Here is an 18,315-nt window from a genome sequence, read left to right as displayed (position 1 = left end):
ACAAAAATTCACCTTTATATCCTTTCCTTCCTTTTTTCCCCATTCTACCCCTCCATTCCTCTCTCTCTCTCTCTATATATAGCCTCTCCACTTCCACATCGTTGCTCACAACACACCTTCTCTTGCTTCCTTGCTCCCCTGTTTCTTTCACTACATATAGCCAATTAGCTCTTCTCCTTAATTTGATCTACATGGCTACTGTTGAGGTAGCTGCGGTACTCTTCATTCTTTCTTTATATATACATATAGTTAATTAATTTAAGTGTTAATATATAAGCTAAGGAAGTTCGTCCCATGCATACAATTGTAGGTCCAATCGGCAACTACCGCTTTGCCCGAGGAGAATGTAGAGCAGCAACCGGCAGAGCTCCAAGAAGCTCCAAAAGAGGAAGTGGCGGCAGAGCCTACAGTAGAGGCGGTGATCGACGAGCCAAAAGAGGAGGCAACTGATGTTGCCGCCGAGGAGGTAGTCGAGAGTCCGGCGGAGGTAGTGGAGACTAAGGAAGAGGCAAAGGTAGAAGAGGAGGCGGTAACAGAGGAGAAGATAGAAGAGAAGGCTGAAGAGGTGACACCAGCGGAGAAGACGGAAGAGAAGGCTGAAGAGGTGACGACTGATGCTGTCGCCGAGGAGGCCGTGGAAGCGAAGGTCGAAGTAGAGCCTAATGAGGAAGAGAAGAAGGAGGAGGTAGCAGAGGAGAAGGCAGTGGAAGAGGAAGTAGAGGAGGAAGCTGCAGTTGAGAAGAGTGAGGAGTAGAGTGTTAAAAACTACTAGTATGTTTCATACTGGGTACTGAGTTGTGTCGTGACTCGTGAGCCACGAACAATTAGTGGGCCTTTTAGTTTAAGGTCTTGGACAATAAATATGGGCCTTTAGGCCCATTTATGAGTGTTTAATGTTATCTTAGTTGGGACATTAGGATTTTGTATTTTGATTTAGTTTTGTTACTTAATAAATAATTATCTCTCTCTCTGCTGTTTGATATGTCCTTAGTCAAAACTAATTATTGGGAGACAGTATGTAATCAAAATAGAGTGCTGGGGTAGAAATTTCAAATACGAAACTACATACGGAAAGTAAGATATATAATAAGAGAAAAAAAATTACAAACCTCTTACAAAATAATATATCATAAGATAATAAAATAAGTCTAACACCCTAATAAGTGAAATTACTATTGATCTCCCATCACGACAATAGTTAATTTGTAACGTATATCAAATATAAATGAGCTTAATGCTCAACAAGTAGCAGTATCACTAGCAAGATAAGTACACCCAATATAAAAAGTACATAAATATTTAAATAGATGAACATCATGTTAGTAATAAATCATGCACAATAAATGTGCCGGTTAGTATGGTCCAACCCGATGTACACTAATTTTATCCACCCCCAACGCTGCTCAACACGTTGACGTTGGGCCCATCGACCAAGAACTCTACATAAACAATCCCAAAAGAGGATAGATTCTAATAGTAGAATTATTGTCTATTACTCGACGAATAGCCGGTTGATTGTCCATCATTGTAGACTAAGAACCTTAGTCATTAGCCTATCACCGTGAGTTAGCATCATGCATCGATGCTACCAGTCCAAAGCCTCAACTCAATATCATGGCACCACATGTGCGAAAATTATAAGATGCTGCTTAAGGATGCCCTCATTCTATTTCATCAAGTATTACTAGGTTTATGTCATCTTATCTTTTGATATCTAACTTAAATATCCTCAAAGAGTTTTGACTATTGTCAATCGATAGTATAATCGTTGTCTAGCTCGACTAACGACACACTTAATTATCTAGGATCTATAGATTAAGAACTCAAGCAAAAGCATTACTATATAATAATATAGTAATACTTTTGATAATGCATGTATGCTAGTAGCATAATATTATAGATCATAAATAAGTATAATAGAAATACTCAACCACCAATTTCAATCAATATGTGCAACTATAACGTTGAAGCTACTATGTCATATGTAATCATTCAAAAGTATAGCTTAACACATCATATCAAGTCATGCTAAATTTTTCTATGTACAAGCTGTCCCACTCTCATCCTCGTCTATTTCGGGGTAAGCGTTAGTTCCAAGGAAACATCCCCCAAAAAAGGGTATAGAAGAATTGAATGTCTGCGAGGGGGCTTGGGCCTAGCCCGAAGTGGGTTCGGACCAAGCCAGGCCAACCCGAATAGAGTGACCCCTTTTATGAGTGATTGCTGGCGAGTCTTCCCTTACCCTTTGAAAAGCTTACAACAGCCGGCTATTTAGAAGAATTAAAGGAGATTATTAAGGAATTAAGATGAGCAACTTGGCTTTCCTAGACTCGTATCTCCCAATTCTAGACCCCTCCCATCTCATTGTTGTTTGAAGGACGTATTTCATAAACTCAAAAACCTCCCTCGGGAGGACTTCATCGGTTACATTCTATTGTTGAAAGTGACAGCTCTCGCTCTTCTCGTGAGTATGGAAGAACTTCATTTGCATGGCAGCTCCTCAGACTACTACATCTTTAGTGATTCCCAGGTAGTCGTTAAGATCGTTACTGGCTCCAATAGCAGCTTCAGCTAATCTATCTATTTGATAGTTTAGGAATATGTCCCATGAATATCTTTGTTCCCTTGTATTAGAGTTTGTTACATGAGTAATTGTAACAATGTCATCGCTCCTAACTTTAGCCAACTTAGACTATTCTAATCATCTCTATAAAGATTGGGCTAATCCACCTCAGAATTCTCGATTAATATATATATATATATATATATATGAAAGATTGTAATCAAGAATTCACTTGCTAAAACAATGTCTATGAACCCTTTTTTTTTTTAAAAAAAAAAGAAATTAAAAGAAAAAACCTCCTTTTCCAGACAAACCGCACCGCGGCCACAAATTACATAGAAATTCATCAGAGTCTAGTCAGGAAACTTGCCTTTATATAATAAATAAATATACCAAGTCTCAAACAACCTCCTTTCTCCCTTTCCATTCCCCTTTCTCTAAACATAGATGGCGTAGCGCATACTCTCGCGCACCATGAGGTGGCTCACCTCGTCGGGGCGCGGCGGCCCACGACGCTCCGCCCAAGCGGCCGCTGCAGCCGCCTCATCCTCCTCGCCTCCTCGGAAAGCGCCGGCGGCCCACGCCGCCACCATGAGCGGTGCGCGTGCCACGGCCAGCAGAGCCGCGAGCGCGCCGCTCCACCCACTGCCCGCTTCGGCGGCGGCGGCGGCGGCGGCGGGGCCGTGACCGGCGACCTCGGTCCCGAGCCCGCTGTCGTCTGCCACTCGTGCGGTCCGCCTCTGGCGCAGGGCTGAGATGAGCCGCCACATGGGTTCGTTGTTTCGTAGCGTGCAGAAGAATCGAAAGGGTTATAAAGAGAGGAGCTCTTCTTTGTCTCTTGATGGGTGTGATAAGGGCATTAGTCTCTGTCATGATGGGCCTGATAGAGGCATAGGTGGATGGAGTGGGTGGGGGGTGGGGGGAGTTGGGCACTGCATAGGAAAAGCATACAAAAGAGTGCATGTTGGGGGGGGATTCTCTTTGATAGGGACGCTAATGCCGATTGGGGTTGAGTTATGAGTTAGGTGCTTTCTTTTAATCTTCTTAGTAATCGATTCTTAGGTGCATGACCTCCTGTCTCTTTGAAATCGCAGTCTGAGATAAAGACTGCTTTAAAGTGGATTTTCTCCTGATATGATGTGATTTTTTCTTTAAAATTGTATTATCTTGCATTGATAGTAGAAGATAATACATTTATAATGTATAACAAGAATAACTACCATATAAATTGCAAACATGAGATTGGTTATCCAACCAGATTGTTATTATAATTGACACGGACAGTGTTGCTCGTGGATAATTATTCTTGTGGTTTTGTTTGTTTGCATGTAGTCAAAACTGCAGACTTAAAATGGTATCAGTATCAAGTGAAGCACTGAGCGCAGGTGATTAAATAACATATCTGACGAATAATGCGATGCACTTCCTGTGGTATTTTTTTAATGCCACTAACTTATGAGTGGGGACCAAACGCGCATTTGTTAAGCACGGGCGACCGATCATCATCTGCAACCTGGATTGCAGGAAGTTACTACATTCCGGATGCTCTGCACCTAGTAGTTATAAAGTTGCCAAAGGTTTTTCTTTACTTTAACGGTTATCGTTAAATTTTGCAGCAAATGAAGGGCTTAAAAGGTGCCAGACGATCTGTTCCTGAGAGACCAGGACTTGGGGAAGTGCCATACATGCTTTTACTTCATAATTTACTTTCACTGCTCCAATAGGTGGTGTCTTCTAAGAGCGTTTGTTCCCCGCCGCGGTGATGACCAAACACGCTTTATCTTAGAATTACGTTCTTTCGTACCTGTTATCTATCGCCAGACAAATCATTCGATTTGGAGAGTGTAATTAGAGAAATAGTGATTATTTGGGATAAAGTTGGTTTTAGCTGTCAATTATTATTATTACCGTTGAGAATAACATTATTGAATGCAGATGATAAGTTGTCACCAATTTGTATCTTAAGTGGGTGATAAATGAAAATGGCCCTCCCATCCAGAGAACATTTTGCTCTTATTTTAGAGGACCAAGGGGTGAAGATTTTTTTTTGCAATTTAGTAAGTCGATGTGTACAACCAAAAAAGGACTATGAAAGATAACCTTTGGCAATTAGAAAATAATAAGGGTTATTAATTTCATGGCAACCAACTTGGCAACACAAGCAGCAACAGTCAGAAAATCATATATCTCTCCATGAAAGCCACAGTGGAAAAACATTCAAAGAGAACGTTCACTAAAACGCTAGCAGCGAACTTATCGATATATGTCATATGCAAACTATAATGTGGCAGCATATTTGCAAATTTTGTACCTTCAAAGCATTCTTTGAAAGAAAACTTTTGAATATAATAAGCCACCTGCCTTAAAATACCAAGATGCATCTCAAAAGTGTTCATATCATGAAATTAAAACTAATATTTTCCGATCTTAGCAACGAAAATGAAGATCGATGCCCGAAGGTAACATCACTCTCCGGTCAACTCAGTTTCAACCAAGAGCTGCTACAGACTTGAAGTTTTGGAGAACAATACTCCAAAAAAAATAATGTAGGGAGAATCTCCCTCCTACAATAATTATTAAATGTACGGCAAAACTTCTTTCGGATCAAGTGAGACGTTTTGAGGTAAAAATGAGATTTTGTTTTCATCACCATCTGTTAGTGATGACTGATGACTTATTGTGTTTCCACTTTAAGCCCCTCCGGAACCATACTTCTTCCCCAAGACAATCAGCTGCAATTTGTCATAACCAGCAAGCACACCAGCACCAGCTACTGCACGAAGAATGTTTGCACCTGCCCCCTTGAACAGGGATTTTGCCCCCTCATTCTTCAGAATCTGAGAGAAGGCATCGAGGGAGCTCTTGTACTTAACAGCTTCTCCAGATGTCATCATCATTCTTCTACGGACAGTGTCAATAGGATAAGATGCAAGTCCTGCACCGTTTGTGATCAGCCAACCAAGTGCAAAGCTTGCAAAGAAGCTATCCTGCAACACCCAACAGAACAAAATGATATGATCGTCAACAGAGTATTTCTTGATTAAGGCGTATCAAAGTTTGCCATGTAATTTTCCTTATTTTAAAGTTGAATAAGCAAAACAGGTGGAAATACATTTCAACATCCAAAAGAATATGAAACATAAACAAAGCATACCTGCAGATTCCCAGTAAGGACTACTGGCTTCAGAGAATCATACATTCCAAAGTAAAGACCACGGTAGACTATAATTCCAACACACGAGATATTAAATCCACGGTAAAGGCCAGCAAGGCCATCTGATTTCAAGGTTTTCCGGTAGACATCAACAAGCCCATTAAATTGTCTTTCCCCTCCTTTCTTTGCTGCCTTTGCATCATTGGCCAAACGAGTCCTAGCATAGTCAAGAGAGTATACAAACAATAGTGACGAAGCACCAGCAGCACCACCAGAAGCAAGGTTCCCTGCAAACCACTTCCAATACCCATCTCTATCTTTCTTGAAGTTGAACATCCTTTTGAAGTAATCCTTGAATGCAAAGTTCAGAGCCTAGGATACATGACAAACTAAGGTGATTAGATAAAGAAGCAATAAAGCCATTTGGTAACTGGCAAATGAAGAATAAGATGGGAAAACAATGAAATGATCAAGATGCTACCACGTACCACATGCATCAGAGAATACACTACTACTCTGTGATTAGATAGGCATGTTAATAACATATGCAACAGGTTTAACGTCAATGTTCAGGATCATTAGGTGGATGAGTGGTAGTCTCCCGTGAAGATAAATAAATGAGAAAAGGAGGGAAAAAAAAATGTAGTTAAAATAATAATAATAAAAAAACATGATAGCACCTGTTTTGAAAAAAAAAATTGCACTAAAACACATTAATGGAGAAAAAGAATCTTATCCCAAATATTGTTTGCAGTCCAAGCTTGGTTGTTTATTGTTCTTTGTGTCTTTTGGTTCAAATTTCTCTGTGATCTAATACAGTTTACACAACTATTGACCTGACTGCCTATGACAAAGTGCATGGGAAAGAAAAGAAGGCGAATGATTTTTTTATATAGCTAATGCTCCAGAACACCAGATACTAAATCCGTATCAGTCACAGACACAATTAAGCTAATCTACTTTATGATCTGCAGTTTATAGCAAAGCATGACAGCTCGACTCAGCAGGCCAGCCAGCTCAACTGTTAAAAGTTTTAGTGCTTAGAAAAGCAATTGTAGGGTAATTGCCATTATAGTTCAAACATATTTACAATGTGAAACATTGTTAACCACAGTTGCAACAAAAATTACATGTATCAAATTAAGTAACACAAACAGATGTGAAAATCTAAATGTACCTGGGTAGGGAAATAGCGGATCACGTTTGCTGTGTTCCCTCTCCACAATGAAGCCATACCTTCATCTCTTATTGTTCGACCAAAACAGTCAGAGATTCCCTTGTATGGTTCGGAGAGACGACCTGTTTTGATCATTTCATCCTGGTTCTGGATCAGTAGCTTAACACGTTCAATAGGAGCTGCGGCAGTTTTGGAAACTGCAGCAGAAACTCCACCCATAAGGAAATCTATGGCAAAGCTGGTGAACCCTTTTTCAGCAGGTGCATTGGCAAAAACTGGTGAGACAGATGAAGCCACTGGAAGATTAATGCTACCACTAGCAACAGGCACCAGCGGATTCCGTAGACTCTCATTCATGTAGCTTCCAGTGGTGAAGCATCTCGCATATGACGAGGGCATACAGAAATCGCTGTTATGAGCCCGCAGAGTTTGAGAAAAGCTGGAGCTGAGATGGAATTGCCCAGCAACCTTCTGAATAACAGTAGGGTGGTTAACCTGATTCTCCATGCCTTCCTAACAATTGCCCTACATTAAAGAGTCCACAAATAGGGTTAACAAAAAGCTCTTATAAATTGAAACATTCACCTGCAAAGGACATTGACTTGTAAGGGAACACAATGGAACTACTGTAAACAACCAGAAAAACAACATGCAAAGAAATAACTTCCATAAATCTCAAAGATCATATTACAGAGAAAAGAGAGTATAACATGATTTGCTAGAAATATGAGCAGGCAATATTGAAGAGCAAATGTTAAAAGCCATTAGATGTAACAATAACTTCAATAGAGTAGGAGATTATCTTCAACTTATGACAGTGAAAGTGAACATAATTAAATTTCAAAGTAGGTTGGATAAGGAAATTTTCACATTTACTAAAGCACCTAACTAACAATCAAAAGTATAAATAGAACTGTGAAAGTATATCAATACGGATTTTGTAAATGAATTACAACAGTGTATGTCTTTTATTTAGAGATGACCACTTGGCCTTACTCAGCCAGGCCTAACCCAAACCCACCAGTTTTAACTAGACTTAGCTCAGCCTAGTCTATCCAAAAAGTCCAGCCTGAACTCAGCCTGGCTCGCATGATGAACACGTCTACTTTCATTTCAAACCCTGTGTAGGCAGGAGCCTCATGTATTATGACTTTCTCATTTTTATCTTTTTCCTAAAAAGAAAGATCCAGTCGGAGTAAGATCTTTGTTGGGTCAACCGTGATTCCTTACATCAAACTAAATGGTCCCAGTGGGGGGCTTAGGATTATCTAAACAAGGCTTTTACAAAAGATAATAACCTACATTTCATTCTCCTATTGTTTGGTTGGAATCACTCGAGACCAATGAAACCATCAGAGCCAACGGAGAACCTAATATTCCACTCAAAAGAAGATGGATAGGAAACATGGGCCTCGATCACGGCATTTTAACTATGTTTTGATGAAATAGCTAAATACATCAGTATAGGTTTACCCCAAAGCACAACATTCCAGATTTGTCAAGTTGTAATGGTCAAGAAGAAAGGGACTAAGGGACTACTTACGCAAACATAGAATGATAATCTCTTTAACCAACATCTCTAAGAAAAGAAGAGTTAAATATTATCTTAACAATTTGGAAGGAAGATAAGAATCCAAATACGGTAACAAGCAACAGAATATGGATAAACAATGAAAAATGAAAAATGGAAATTGCACATGATATCTGCTTCCTGAATACGAATAACAGACATTAGAAGTTAAGACAATTAGTCTTGGGTTGCAGGTTAAGTTTGCTGGCAAATCGTTAAGTAATTAAGGATAAATTAGCAAAATTTGGGCTTCTTTTTCATCCTTCGATCTAAATAAAGAAAATTACTTGGTCTAGTGAGTACATTGAAAAGATCTGATGGTTTATAGAGAAAAAAAATACATGAACATAAATTCAGATTCTCAGGAGAAACTAAAACTGTGTATTCCACTATTCTTTTGTTCCTGACAACTGTCCAGGTCAAGGGAAGGGGTTATCCTTTTGGATCATAAGGCAAGTGGGTTTGTGCCGTTAGTACCAACAGCAGAAAAGTCAAAACATTATTTCAATTCTCAAAAAGGGAGCTCTCTTTAAGAGATCCTTTCCTGTTAGCTAGACATAATATAGTCATAAAAGATGTACATATATTCACCTAAATCAACAGAGACTCGTATGAGTATTAGTGTTCATCTGTTGGAACATTTTTTTCCTTTCCTTTAAAACTAAATCATTAGATTTGACTATATTCCACTTGCGATTGTCCAAAAACTTAAATAGAATGATTAAAAATGCTATCCAACGACAACTCAGCAAGTTCTCTTTTTCTTTCTTCATTGCCATCCAATTCTGTTATATATGTAGACAAACCATGACGTGTTATCATTAATACCTTGACAGACGAGTTAACAGAATGTCCTTATTCCCTAAAACAATTAGGTGTCTACCAAATAGACTTAACAGAAAGCCAAAGCAAGTTAATCAGAACAATCCTATGATGCTTCGTCCCCAGAAAATTAATCGCAAGATAGTGATAGTGACAGGGGATTAACTAATACCAAAATAAATAAAAAAGTAAATGAAAAAAGTGTTCTCGAGAAGGGTTCGATTGAGAGGAATAATATCATACAACCTAAAAAGTAAAAAAAAAATGGAGTATCATGTAATACGTCAAAACTTCTGGACATATAGTGTAATAAGGTAAGTATCAAATTGTACAACTGCTTAAACACCTCGTCAACGAGGTGATCATTTCTATAACCTACCCTGTACGATGTGACCTAGCGTCCGTCATATTAGCCCTAGAAATAAACACATATCTCATTCACCCGAGACTCTACGATCCACATATCCAGATACGAACACACGCACATACACACACAAAGCAATCGAAAGGCTAGATCTATAAAATCAACACAACGTTCTCTCGATTCCATGAGGAATAGAGCAAAATTCCTAAGATAACAAAGATCGATAACAATACAGCAAAGCCTTTTCAGATCTACGCATTAGAAATCATCACCTCTTCCTTCCGATTAAAAAGAAAAATAGAAATCTAAAGGGGAAAAAACGCAGATCTGGAATCGAAATGCTTAAATAGAGAGTATCGACCCTCTTCTCATCCGCAAAACATGGACGAATCAGAGAACAAAATGAATAGCGAAAAAAAAAAGTTTAAAAAAGAAAACGAGATCGTCCTTACCCTTCGGAAGCGAATCCCCGCGACTTCCTCCCCCTTCCCTCCGTGGAGATCGGCGAGGGAAGCGAGAGGTGGAGAGCGAAGGGAGAAGGCAGAGAAATGGGAGAATGGCGAGGGATGCTCTCTAGGGATAGTTGAGCGCCTCTTTTATTTCAGCGCAGGGGGGCACAATTTTAGGACGGTGCGGACGTGCAGTTAACCGCATATAAACTCCTATGCGAGGGAAGATGGCATGGGCCGTACGACCAATGGACGGCCAAGATGATCGATGGAGCGTTGGACGGCTATGATCACCAAGTAGTAGTGGGCCAATCGGGTGGGTCAGTTGTGCACTTGAGCCGGGATCTTTCCCTGGTCAGTTTCACGTGCCACCAGGAGGCGGTCCATGCTTTCTAGACTCCGATGGATGAGCTGCTGTTTTCAGGCTTACAGCAAACAGCTTCATCTTCCAGTAGAAAGGCCCAACGTAGGAACATCCATGTGGGAGGTCCATGCTCGTCGACCAACTGGAACGGACGGAGGTCGAGACGAGTGTGTGTCGGCTATGAAAGTGGTGGGTCCGCGTGGAGATGGGCGGCTTAGGTTGAAGGTGCAGCCGTGCTTGACTGCATCTTTCCTATTCGATTGCTGAAAGTGGGACTGCGTTAGATGTAATCAAGTCATTGAGTCGTTTGGTGCATCACGAGAATCAGACGTCAAATATCACCAGCATAAGCACTCGTTTCACAAGGAAAAGTATTGACCCAACCCAATGCGATCACTGAATAATTAAGACATTATGTGAATTTTATTCGGTCAATAATAGCACGCTATCTTGGAATCTCCAAGTCATTGGATTGGACCAATAATAAAAGATTTCTTTTGTCGCAGCCTGATATAAAATATCAGGTAGAGCTTTGATAGGGTTTTAGAGTCTTCTCCTCCTCATACTGACGATTTCTTTGCTGCCTTTTTTTGTCGGCTATTTTTTCATCTCTCCCATCTAGTTATATAGGAGTGGAGGAGCTCTTCCTCTCCTCTCTGGTTAGTATTTTTCTTTTTCTATCCCTCTTTTTTTTTAATAGACATTAGTCAAACTAATTACAGACAGACATAACTTAAAATATGAATCATTATTTATGAGCTTTAATGGACTGGATAGATAGTATGTGCTCAGGCCAGGTCAAGCTTGGATATGACTTAACCCCGAGCTAGTTCAATAGACTTTCGAGTCGAGTCAGGCTAGATCCAAAGTGAGCTTGAGATAGCTATGACCTGATTTTATTGGGTTGGACATTGTCGAGCTTTAGGCTCACAAATTTTTTAGCATCCCTAATCTCATTCATGTTCTCTCCTCTATCTTACTCGTCATTCTCTCTTTGGTTTCATCAGATTTCCTTCTCTTTGAGCACTCGTCGCCTTTTACTCTTCTCAATGCCAATTTTCGTATGTCTCCACCCCTATACCTTGGGTTAATTGCAGTGGCACACTATTCATCTAAATAAATTCTCTCATCCCTTCCTTCACCTTTCACTTCTCTTTTCTCTCATTTTCTTTCTCTTATCTCTCTTTTCTTCTCCTTTGCACCATCGTCGCCACCTCTGGCCAAATTATCCTCTTTGACCCCTTCACCACCCTCTAGCTGGGGGCTTTGAGGTATCCACTCCTCCTCTTCTGTCTTATTACCCACCTCCTCTTTATTGTTTGCCGTCGACTCTAACATCGGCTCTTCCTCTTCGTGTCTAATCCCTATCCGCGAGGACTCCCAATCATGCTTCCTCCCGCCACCTTAGCTTTAGATCCCGCTGCTTTCGCTTTATATCCAATCATCATTCTTCCTCCTATATTATCCACTATCCCTCCATTTGACTCTGCTTTGGTTTTAGGTTGTCTTTGTTTTATTGGTTGAGAATTTGTTATACTGAGAGATTTTGTATTTTGCCTAGATTCAGTTTCATGTCTCTTTTTTTTTTGCTTCCTCTTGGGTTTGTAGCTTATTATTGTAGGTTTGCACTTGTCTCAAGCTTCATTTATTTATAGTGGCACCAATGTTGGCCAAGTGGGAGGATTATTTGCAATGCAGTTGTCCTACTTCCTTAGTTCTTTCTTCGAATACTTCTGTATAATTATGTACTTGATGCTATGCTTCTGTGTAAGTCAATTTATATTTTAAGGGTCGAAGTTTTTTCTTCTCCTCGTTTTATTGTAACAAATTATTAAATTGGTGAATTATGGGACTCTCTCAATATATATATATATATATATATATATAATTAATAGAAATGACTGTAATCAAATCAGAAATTTATTAATAGCATAAGAGATTTACAAACTTTTATATTTTTTGAGACTAAAAAATAAGAATTTGTCACCTGACATGTGTCTTAGACAGCCACTGTCTAAATATTATAAGTCAGGAATCTAAAGCCACGAAAAATATTGACGGCTAGGGCAACGACTATTTGAATAGACCACTGCAGCTTAAATTAAAAATACATTACAACAAATAAAATGTAACATTAAGCTTAGCGGCCAACGAGCAATTCATCCCACCATTTGTGCTCGGATTGGATCGTAATTTAAAAAGGCAATCTTAATATACGAATATTACATTGGAGCAACTTCCTACAGCTTTAGATGTAGGAAATCCTTGCTCCTTTTCTCCTCGTCGTTCGTGGGTTGTCGAGTGGCGATTCGTTCGTCCTTCTTCTTTCGTCCCTTTCAATTGTCCCCTCTCAAGTCTCAACTAATTTGCTGCGGGTATTGTCTTATTCTGCGTCGACTAATCTCTATTGGTGACGATCTCTGCGCAGAATTTCTCAGGTAAACAATTCTTAGCTGTTCTTTGCTAGGGTTGAGAAAGCTTTTGCTTATCTCTAATTTGCTCTAATTTGTTTTGCGAGAGTTATTGTTTTGATTTGGTCGCAGTAAATTTTTTCTTGGATTTCTCGCTTTTCCCGTCGGAATAAGTTTGCAACACTTGCTCCTAATTTACGGGAATATGCTTGCACTAAACTTAGTTTCGATTTGTTTTTGCTCGTTATTTTTCTCGCATGGAAGAGCAGGCATGTTTCGGTTGTTTGGTCATCCCATCTTAATCTGAGGTTTCTACAATCCAGTCTTCTATTCCTGCAAACGTATTTGTAAACCTATGCCGAAGTAAGATCGAAAATTATTGCCGTAGAAAGAAATGAAATTGGTGGCAAACAAACTTTAAGCGGATGCATCCGTTTGATTATTGCTTCCTTTGCCTTAGAACTTTCCAACATAGGGATGATGTCAGATTTGTATAAATTTGTAAAATGAGGTTAAGTTTGTCGTAAATTCGTAAGACTGAGACAGCTTGTCACCATGGTCAATTTCAATATTCCAAGACAGGGTATATATGCATCAGTAATATGTCCATTTAATTTTTTTTACTTTTCATTTGCTTGGTTCAGGCTGATCAACAATTTTTCTGGCTGCCGATCTGCGGAAGAGTAGGCTTCCAACAACTTCGTTCATGTATGTTACTGCTTTCTCATCTTGCTTTGCCTTTTCTGAGTGCTTTGATTGCATTTGATGTAATATGGATTATGGTTGTTGTTGACATTGCATGAAGCTTTTCTCTATGTTTACACAAAATTCTCTTAATGTTAGTTAACATATACAATTCTTGACTATTACCAAATTACATATCCTTATTGTGACCTGAGATGAGGTGTTTATGCACTTACTCTAGATTTCACTTAGGTCTAATTAAAACTTCAGTGGCATACTTTCATTTATCAAACTTATGTTTCCTGATTTTTTTCCATCCCTTCTAAGTTCTAATTAATCTTCTGAGTGAAATGTTGATATTTGTAATCATCTGTTATAGTATTTCGAATTATTCTGCTTATTGGTTGCAGTCTTTTGATTGTTTGAGTAATTGTATGTAGTCACTTCCTACAATGTTATGTGCCATATCCTATAACTGGTGAGAAACAGGAACTTTGGTAGGCTTAAAGGTAGTGCAGAACCATCTCCCAGTAAATTGTCTATAAAGGAAGCACTTCTTGGGGACTATCATGATACACCATATGATACAACAATAGAGCTCAGGATTACAGGATGATAAATCACTCAAACAAGTATCACTAGGAGACTTTAGATTGATTAATTTTGGCCTGAAACTTATTTAGATAAGCATTTAGTTGATTTTTTTATTCCTAATTGGTTAAATGATGGAATCTATGCATCTTTGGGTGACAATGTCAACAATTTTAACATAAGCTTTATAGTAAACCTGATTATTAAAAAAGCATTTTTATTAAATAAAGTAGTGATAGACCATATAATACAGCCATACAGGGAAGACTATCAGATCCACATGATTTATGATAGTTGAGCATGCGGCCATGCAGGAGTAATTTTGTGAATTGTTCTGTTATTATTAAACTGTAATATTTGTTTCACACTGTGTGACGACTTAGTTCCTGGGTTCTGCAATGTGTATGGACATAGACCTAAAGATCTTAATGTAGTATAACCATGTTATAAAGTTCCATGCACTTGGATTATGGAGATCAATGCACGCTGTAGAAGGCTCAGCTTGGAAATCTTTATCAGCACTCACATCCATTTAAAATTGTGTTGCCTTTACCAAAGATATGGCAGTCAATATGGTTTGGAATGGTATTGTAAGTCCTGTTGGATTAACAGAAGCCATGCATTGATTATTCTTTGGGAGTCTTCCATAAAATTTTGTGACTTTTTTTTGTTGATGGAATCATGGAAATGCAGTGTAGGGTTCCATTGCAAGTGCTTTCATATTAAAACAAGCTCCATGAATTCCTTTTTTCACATCAATAAGCATCATATTTCATTAATGCATCAATGTTAAACTTATGAATATCTGGTCTCCTATGAGAGAACAATACTTTGGGAATAATTTGCAAGAGAGGAAAATATATCTGATTAGTATTCGTTTGCTCAAAGCCTCTTCATTTTATTAGTGTCTTTTGTGATTAAACTATGAAGCTGTTTTCTAATTAGAATCTTTTATAATATGTTCTGCTCTCTTTCACCCTTTTAGTACCATAAAAGAAGAGTAGATCACAATTTGAGTAGCAAGCTGTACTCATCAGTATCAGAGGGAAGGTCACCAACTGAATCCATTCAATCATCTCATCAAGTCATTCATGAGTGGATCGTGTATAGTTGAACTCAACAAGATCTATTCATACACAATAACCTAATCAGAACCGCAGTGTTCACTTATCCCGTACTAAATTCCAATTGCTGCGCAAGTATGGAGGTACCACTGGATTCTACAGGATCTGCAAGTAATGAAAACATGGTAATGATCACATTACACAAACTCTTTTATAGATTGGAAGGTTCATTGCTTTGTCTTTCTAAATAGATTCATTTAGAAGGATACCTACGTATGGGAAATAGTAAGCTAGTAATTGCAAATTTGTTGGATAAAATAGGACAACGTACTGATTGTAGGCTCAAATTTAGTTATATTCTAAGAGCAATGATTTGATACTAACCAATTAATTCTTAAAAATAATTTTCATCTCTTGATAAATTAAAGGGTATATAAGATATTTTATAAATGTGACTTAATTAACCGATAAGAAAACTTGAATTTAAGTATTTTTTTATTGCTTATCCTTATAACTTTTTCTATAATTATAGGAGTGCAAACTTTTATCAATTTATTATTATTTTTATCTTTTATAAAAAAAAATAGCTAAGAGAGAGAAATAGAATATGACTAATTTATCCTTACAATTTAGAACTGGTACTTCCAATTAATTTTATTTAGTATTATTTAATTTCAACCGTTCGATTATAAGAGAGAAATTAATAGTTCTTATTGAATCATTTGTTATATTCTAATGATTGGATCTACTATCAGATTTCTAAGTAGTAAATGTGAAGCTTAACAAGATCATTCAGTTCATACTTATATCCATATTCTTGCAAATTCTCATAAAATGGCATTGTGTATAAGAAAACCCCAGCTAATATGCTATATCCAGGTTAGAGAAAGTTCTTGTCCCTGAAAGTTGAAAGTTTTAACATCTTTAAACTTGGACGGCATAAATCGTTAACAGTTCAACTTTAATTATACTGCCTCAACAATTGATGTCCCTCCTGCTCAACTATTGCCCCTGTATGCTATTTATACTATTAAGAGGCAATGGGAACTGAACTTCTATCACTCTGATTGAACTAAATCATCACCTTCTAGAGAAGTTCCTGGGTGATACAGGAAGCTTGGGTGCTAGGCTCCAAGTAATGCAGGTAAGGCTTCTTCATTAGGGCACTTTTTTTAGGTGGTGAGAGAGACAAAGGTCTATAATGTCATTTTTCTTCATTAATTTGGGTAAGTGCACCATACTGTGGTTGATGGCAACTTGATACTGCATCATGAAGGTGCTTCTTTCTTTGTTCCTTTCAGACTTGTAAGTGCTTTTGAATATATGCTACCTTTTCTTTTTCCTTGGCTATTTTGATAGGGATGGGTTGTGAATTATCGTGGACCCCAATGAGGAATAATTAAGTTACGCAAATAGCAAGCTTCTAACAAACAACCGCGAAGGTTTAGTGGTCAGAAGTCCTGGTTGATTCCTCTCAGTTTGTATGATTCAAGTCATCTTCACAAGTTTAGAAACTTCACATGCATCCAAACTGTCTCTTGAGCATTTCCTGATTATAATTGAGAATGTCCGGAATTAGCCTTGAACGTAGGTGGCATAGAATACTAACAAGGACCACAATGCTTTTGGAGCTAGCCACATGTTTGTAGGCCAATGTTTTCTATTTATCATCTATCAAAGCACATTGCTCAGTAATGCAGCCGCCCGCTAATTTTTTGGTCAGTCACATGGTAGTGATCCTAATAAACAGTAGTTCATGCAGGTATGATAAATATTCAGAGAGAAGTGGGGATTATGCTACAGAAGTAAGCATCGGCTGTTGAGGCTTTCTTCGACAATTCTTCAGAGTCTACTATAAGACTAGTCAACCAAAGGTTATTGCAACCTGCTTCTTATGATTATCCTGCTCAACATCCAATTATATGTCTTTGAGAAAAGCATTTCTTGTAAAAAAATTAAAGAAAATAGACCTGTTTATATCAAAATGTCTATTCTTTAGCAAACAGTTCCTCGAGTTTACTTTGCCAAAATATTCTTATATTCTGGGTAGAAGAGCTTTGAGCATGCAAAATTTGTATTCATCTTCTTTCATTTATTTATTTGAGGAGGCCACAGCATATCCCGACATTGACCCATGGATTAATTACCTTGGGCTTACCCATTGATGCTTACATCGTGTAAACATTATATAATTTTTATTGACATAAGCCTTTGCTCGTGCTTTCTTGGTAACATTAACGGGTGGTAACGAGTCAAAGACTTATTGCTCTTTTCTTATCTTATCACGCCACCATCCTTTCTGTGACTTAGGACACGTTGACATGTCTGGAACAGGAGCAGAAGTCAATTTGATCTCCAGTTCATGCATGAATTATATACATATTTTTCAATATGCGCGTGAGAATATAGACATGCACACACACACACACAGCTATAGCTCGATGTTACTTGGCCTAAGGTGTAAATGGATGCATGGCACTTGACTGTAAGGTTAGAAAATAGAAACCATGGATTCAAAGCAAACCTTCCAATTGATGCATTAAAGTAAGATGAACAGGTATGAGATAGATGTTGTGAGTAGACTTATGGTTATAGATGATGTCCAATGGCAGCTGGTCAGATAGACCATTCATTGCCATGTACAATGATCATCGATCATCTCCAATAGATTTTTTACACTGATATATGACATTGCCTTAACTCCCCTATCTTGGCATTAGTAACGTTGGAGCCCACATAGCCTAGAGAGGAGAACAAATGCCTTCCCATTATTTAATCCCCCTGACAGCCAAAACAAAGATAACTTTATACCCTCCCCACTAGCATTTTATTAGTTCTTACAGAGACTCTTATACCCTCCGCCATGAGTTTTGGCCTCTCTTCATGACAAATAAAGTTTGCCTTAAATGAATGCAAGCCTCCCTTTGTCTTTTAATGCAACAACCACACTATATACGCATCACAACTCTACACCTCTCTTCTCTCCCTACTATTGTAATTTAATGTCCTCACTGTTGGTGTAATTGTTTATACCTTGAACCCTTTCTGTCTGTTAAAGACCCTGACCTGCCACTTGGGTGCTTCTTACAGTACCAAAGAGTG

The 18,315-nt window shown here is 38.3% G+C and overlaps 3 protein-coding genes and 1 long non-coding RNA gene across 5 annotated transcripts; 2 read left to right on the top strand and 2 right to left on the bottom strand.

Annotated features, from left to right (window-relative positions):
- Positions 1 to 52: 52 nt before the first annotated feature.
- On the top strand, positions 53 to 982 carry LOC140799699 (uncharacterized). Of its 2 annotated transcripts, none has more exons than XM_073154132.1 (2): positions 53 to 206; positions 311 to 982. In XM_073154132.1, the coding sequence occupies exons 1-2, from the start codon at positions 192 to 194 to the stop codon at positions 752 to 754; spliced, it is 459 nt and encodes a 152-aa protein (XP_073010233.1). In that variant the 5' UTR covers positions 53 to 191; the 3' UTR covers positions 755 to 982. The 2 variants fall into 2 exon arrangements, with proteins under 2 accessions (XP_073010233.1, XP_073010232.1); XM_073154131.1 differs by having other exon boundaries at positions 83 to 215.
- Positions 983 to 2,795: 1,813 nt separating this feature from the next.
- LOC140800030 (uncharacterized) lies at positions 2,796 to 3,463 on the bottom strand. Its single transcript, XM_073154657.1, has one exon. It carries the CDS (start codon positions 3,331 to 3,333, stop codon positions 3,001 to 3,003), a length of 333 nt encoding a protein of 110 aa, XP_073010758.1. The 5' UTR covers positions 3,334 to 3,463; the 3' UTR covers positions 2,796 to 3,000.
- A 1,437-nt stretch (positions 3,464 to 4,900) lies between these two features.
- Positions 4,901 to 10,279, bottom strand: LOC140799667 (ADP,ATP carrier protein 1, mitochondrial). Its single transcript, XM_073154081.1, has 4 exons — positions 10,103 to 10,279; positions 6,895 to 7,419; positions 5,718 to 6,089; positions 4,901 to 5,550 (listed from the first exon to the last, which is right to left on the bottom strand). The coding sequence occupies exons 2-4, from the start codon at positions 7,399 to 7,401 to the stop codon at positions 5,254 to 5,256; spliced, it is 1,176 nt and encodes a 391-aa protein (XP_073010182.1). The 5' UTR covers positions 7,402 to 7,419; positions 10,103 to 10,279; the 3' UTR covers positions 4,901 to 5,253.
- Positions 10,280 to 12,777: 2,498 nt separating this feature from the next.
- On the top strand, positions 12,778 to 17,227 carry LOC140799619 (uncharacterized). Its single transcript, XR_012111042.1, has 4 exons — positions 12,778 to 12,901; positions 13,519 to 13,582; positions 15,135 to 15,398; positions 16,976 to 17,227. It is a non-coding gene; the product is annotated as an uncharacterized lncRNA (long non-coding RNA).
- The last annotated feature ends 1,088 nt before the right edge of the window (positions 17,228 to 18,315 follow it).

This window comes from Typha latifolia, chromosome 13, assembly GCF_019914945.1.
Source record: "Typha latifolia isolate L0001 chromosome 13, TyphaL0001v2, whole genome shotgun sequence".
NCBI classification, from domain to species: domain Eukaryota; kingdom Viridiplantae; phylum Streptophyta; class Magnoliopsida; order Poales; family Typhaceae; genus Typha; species Typha latifolia.
The sequence above is the reverse complement of the archived record's forward strand: the minus strand, read 5'-3'. Positions and strand labels throughout refer to the sequence as shown.

Bases quoted from the DNA above. Each gene is read 5' to 3' on its own strand.
- LOC140799699 (XM_073154131.1), top strand. From the start codon at position 192: ATGGCTACTGTTGAGGTAGCTGCG. The intron at 216-310 runs GTACTCTTCATT...ATACAATTGTAG, and splicing joins CTACTGTTGAGGTAGCTGCG to GTCCAATCGGCAACTACCGC.
- LOC140800030 (XM_073154657.1), bottom strand. From the start codon at position 3,333: ATGTGGCGGCTCATCTCAGCCCTGCGCCAGAGGCGGACCGCACGAGTG.
- LOC140799667 (XM_073154081.1), bottom strand. From the start codon at position 7,401: ATGGAGAATCAGGTTAACCACCCTACTGTTATTCAGAAGGTTGCTGGG. The intron at 6,090-6,894 runs GTACATTTAGAT...CATGTATCCTAG, and splicing joins TCCGCTATTTCCCTACCCAG to GCTCTGAACTTTGCATTCAA. The intron at 5,551-5,717 runs GTATGCTTTGTT...TGGGTGTTGCAG, and splicing joins TCCTTACTGGGAATCTGCAG to GATAGCTTCTTTGCAAGCTT.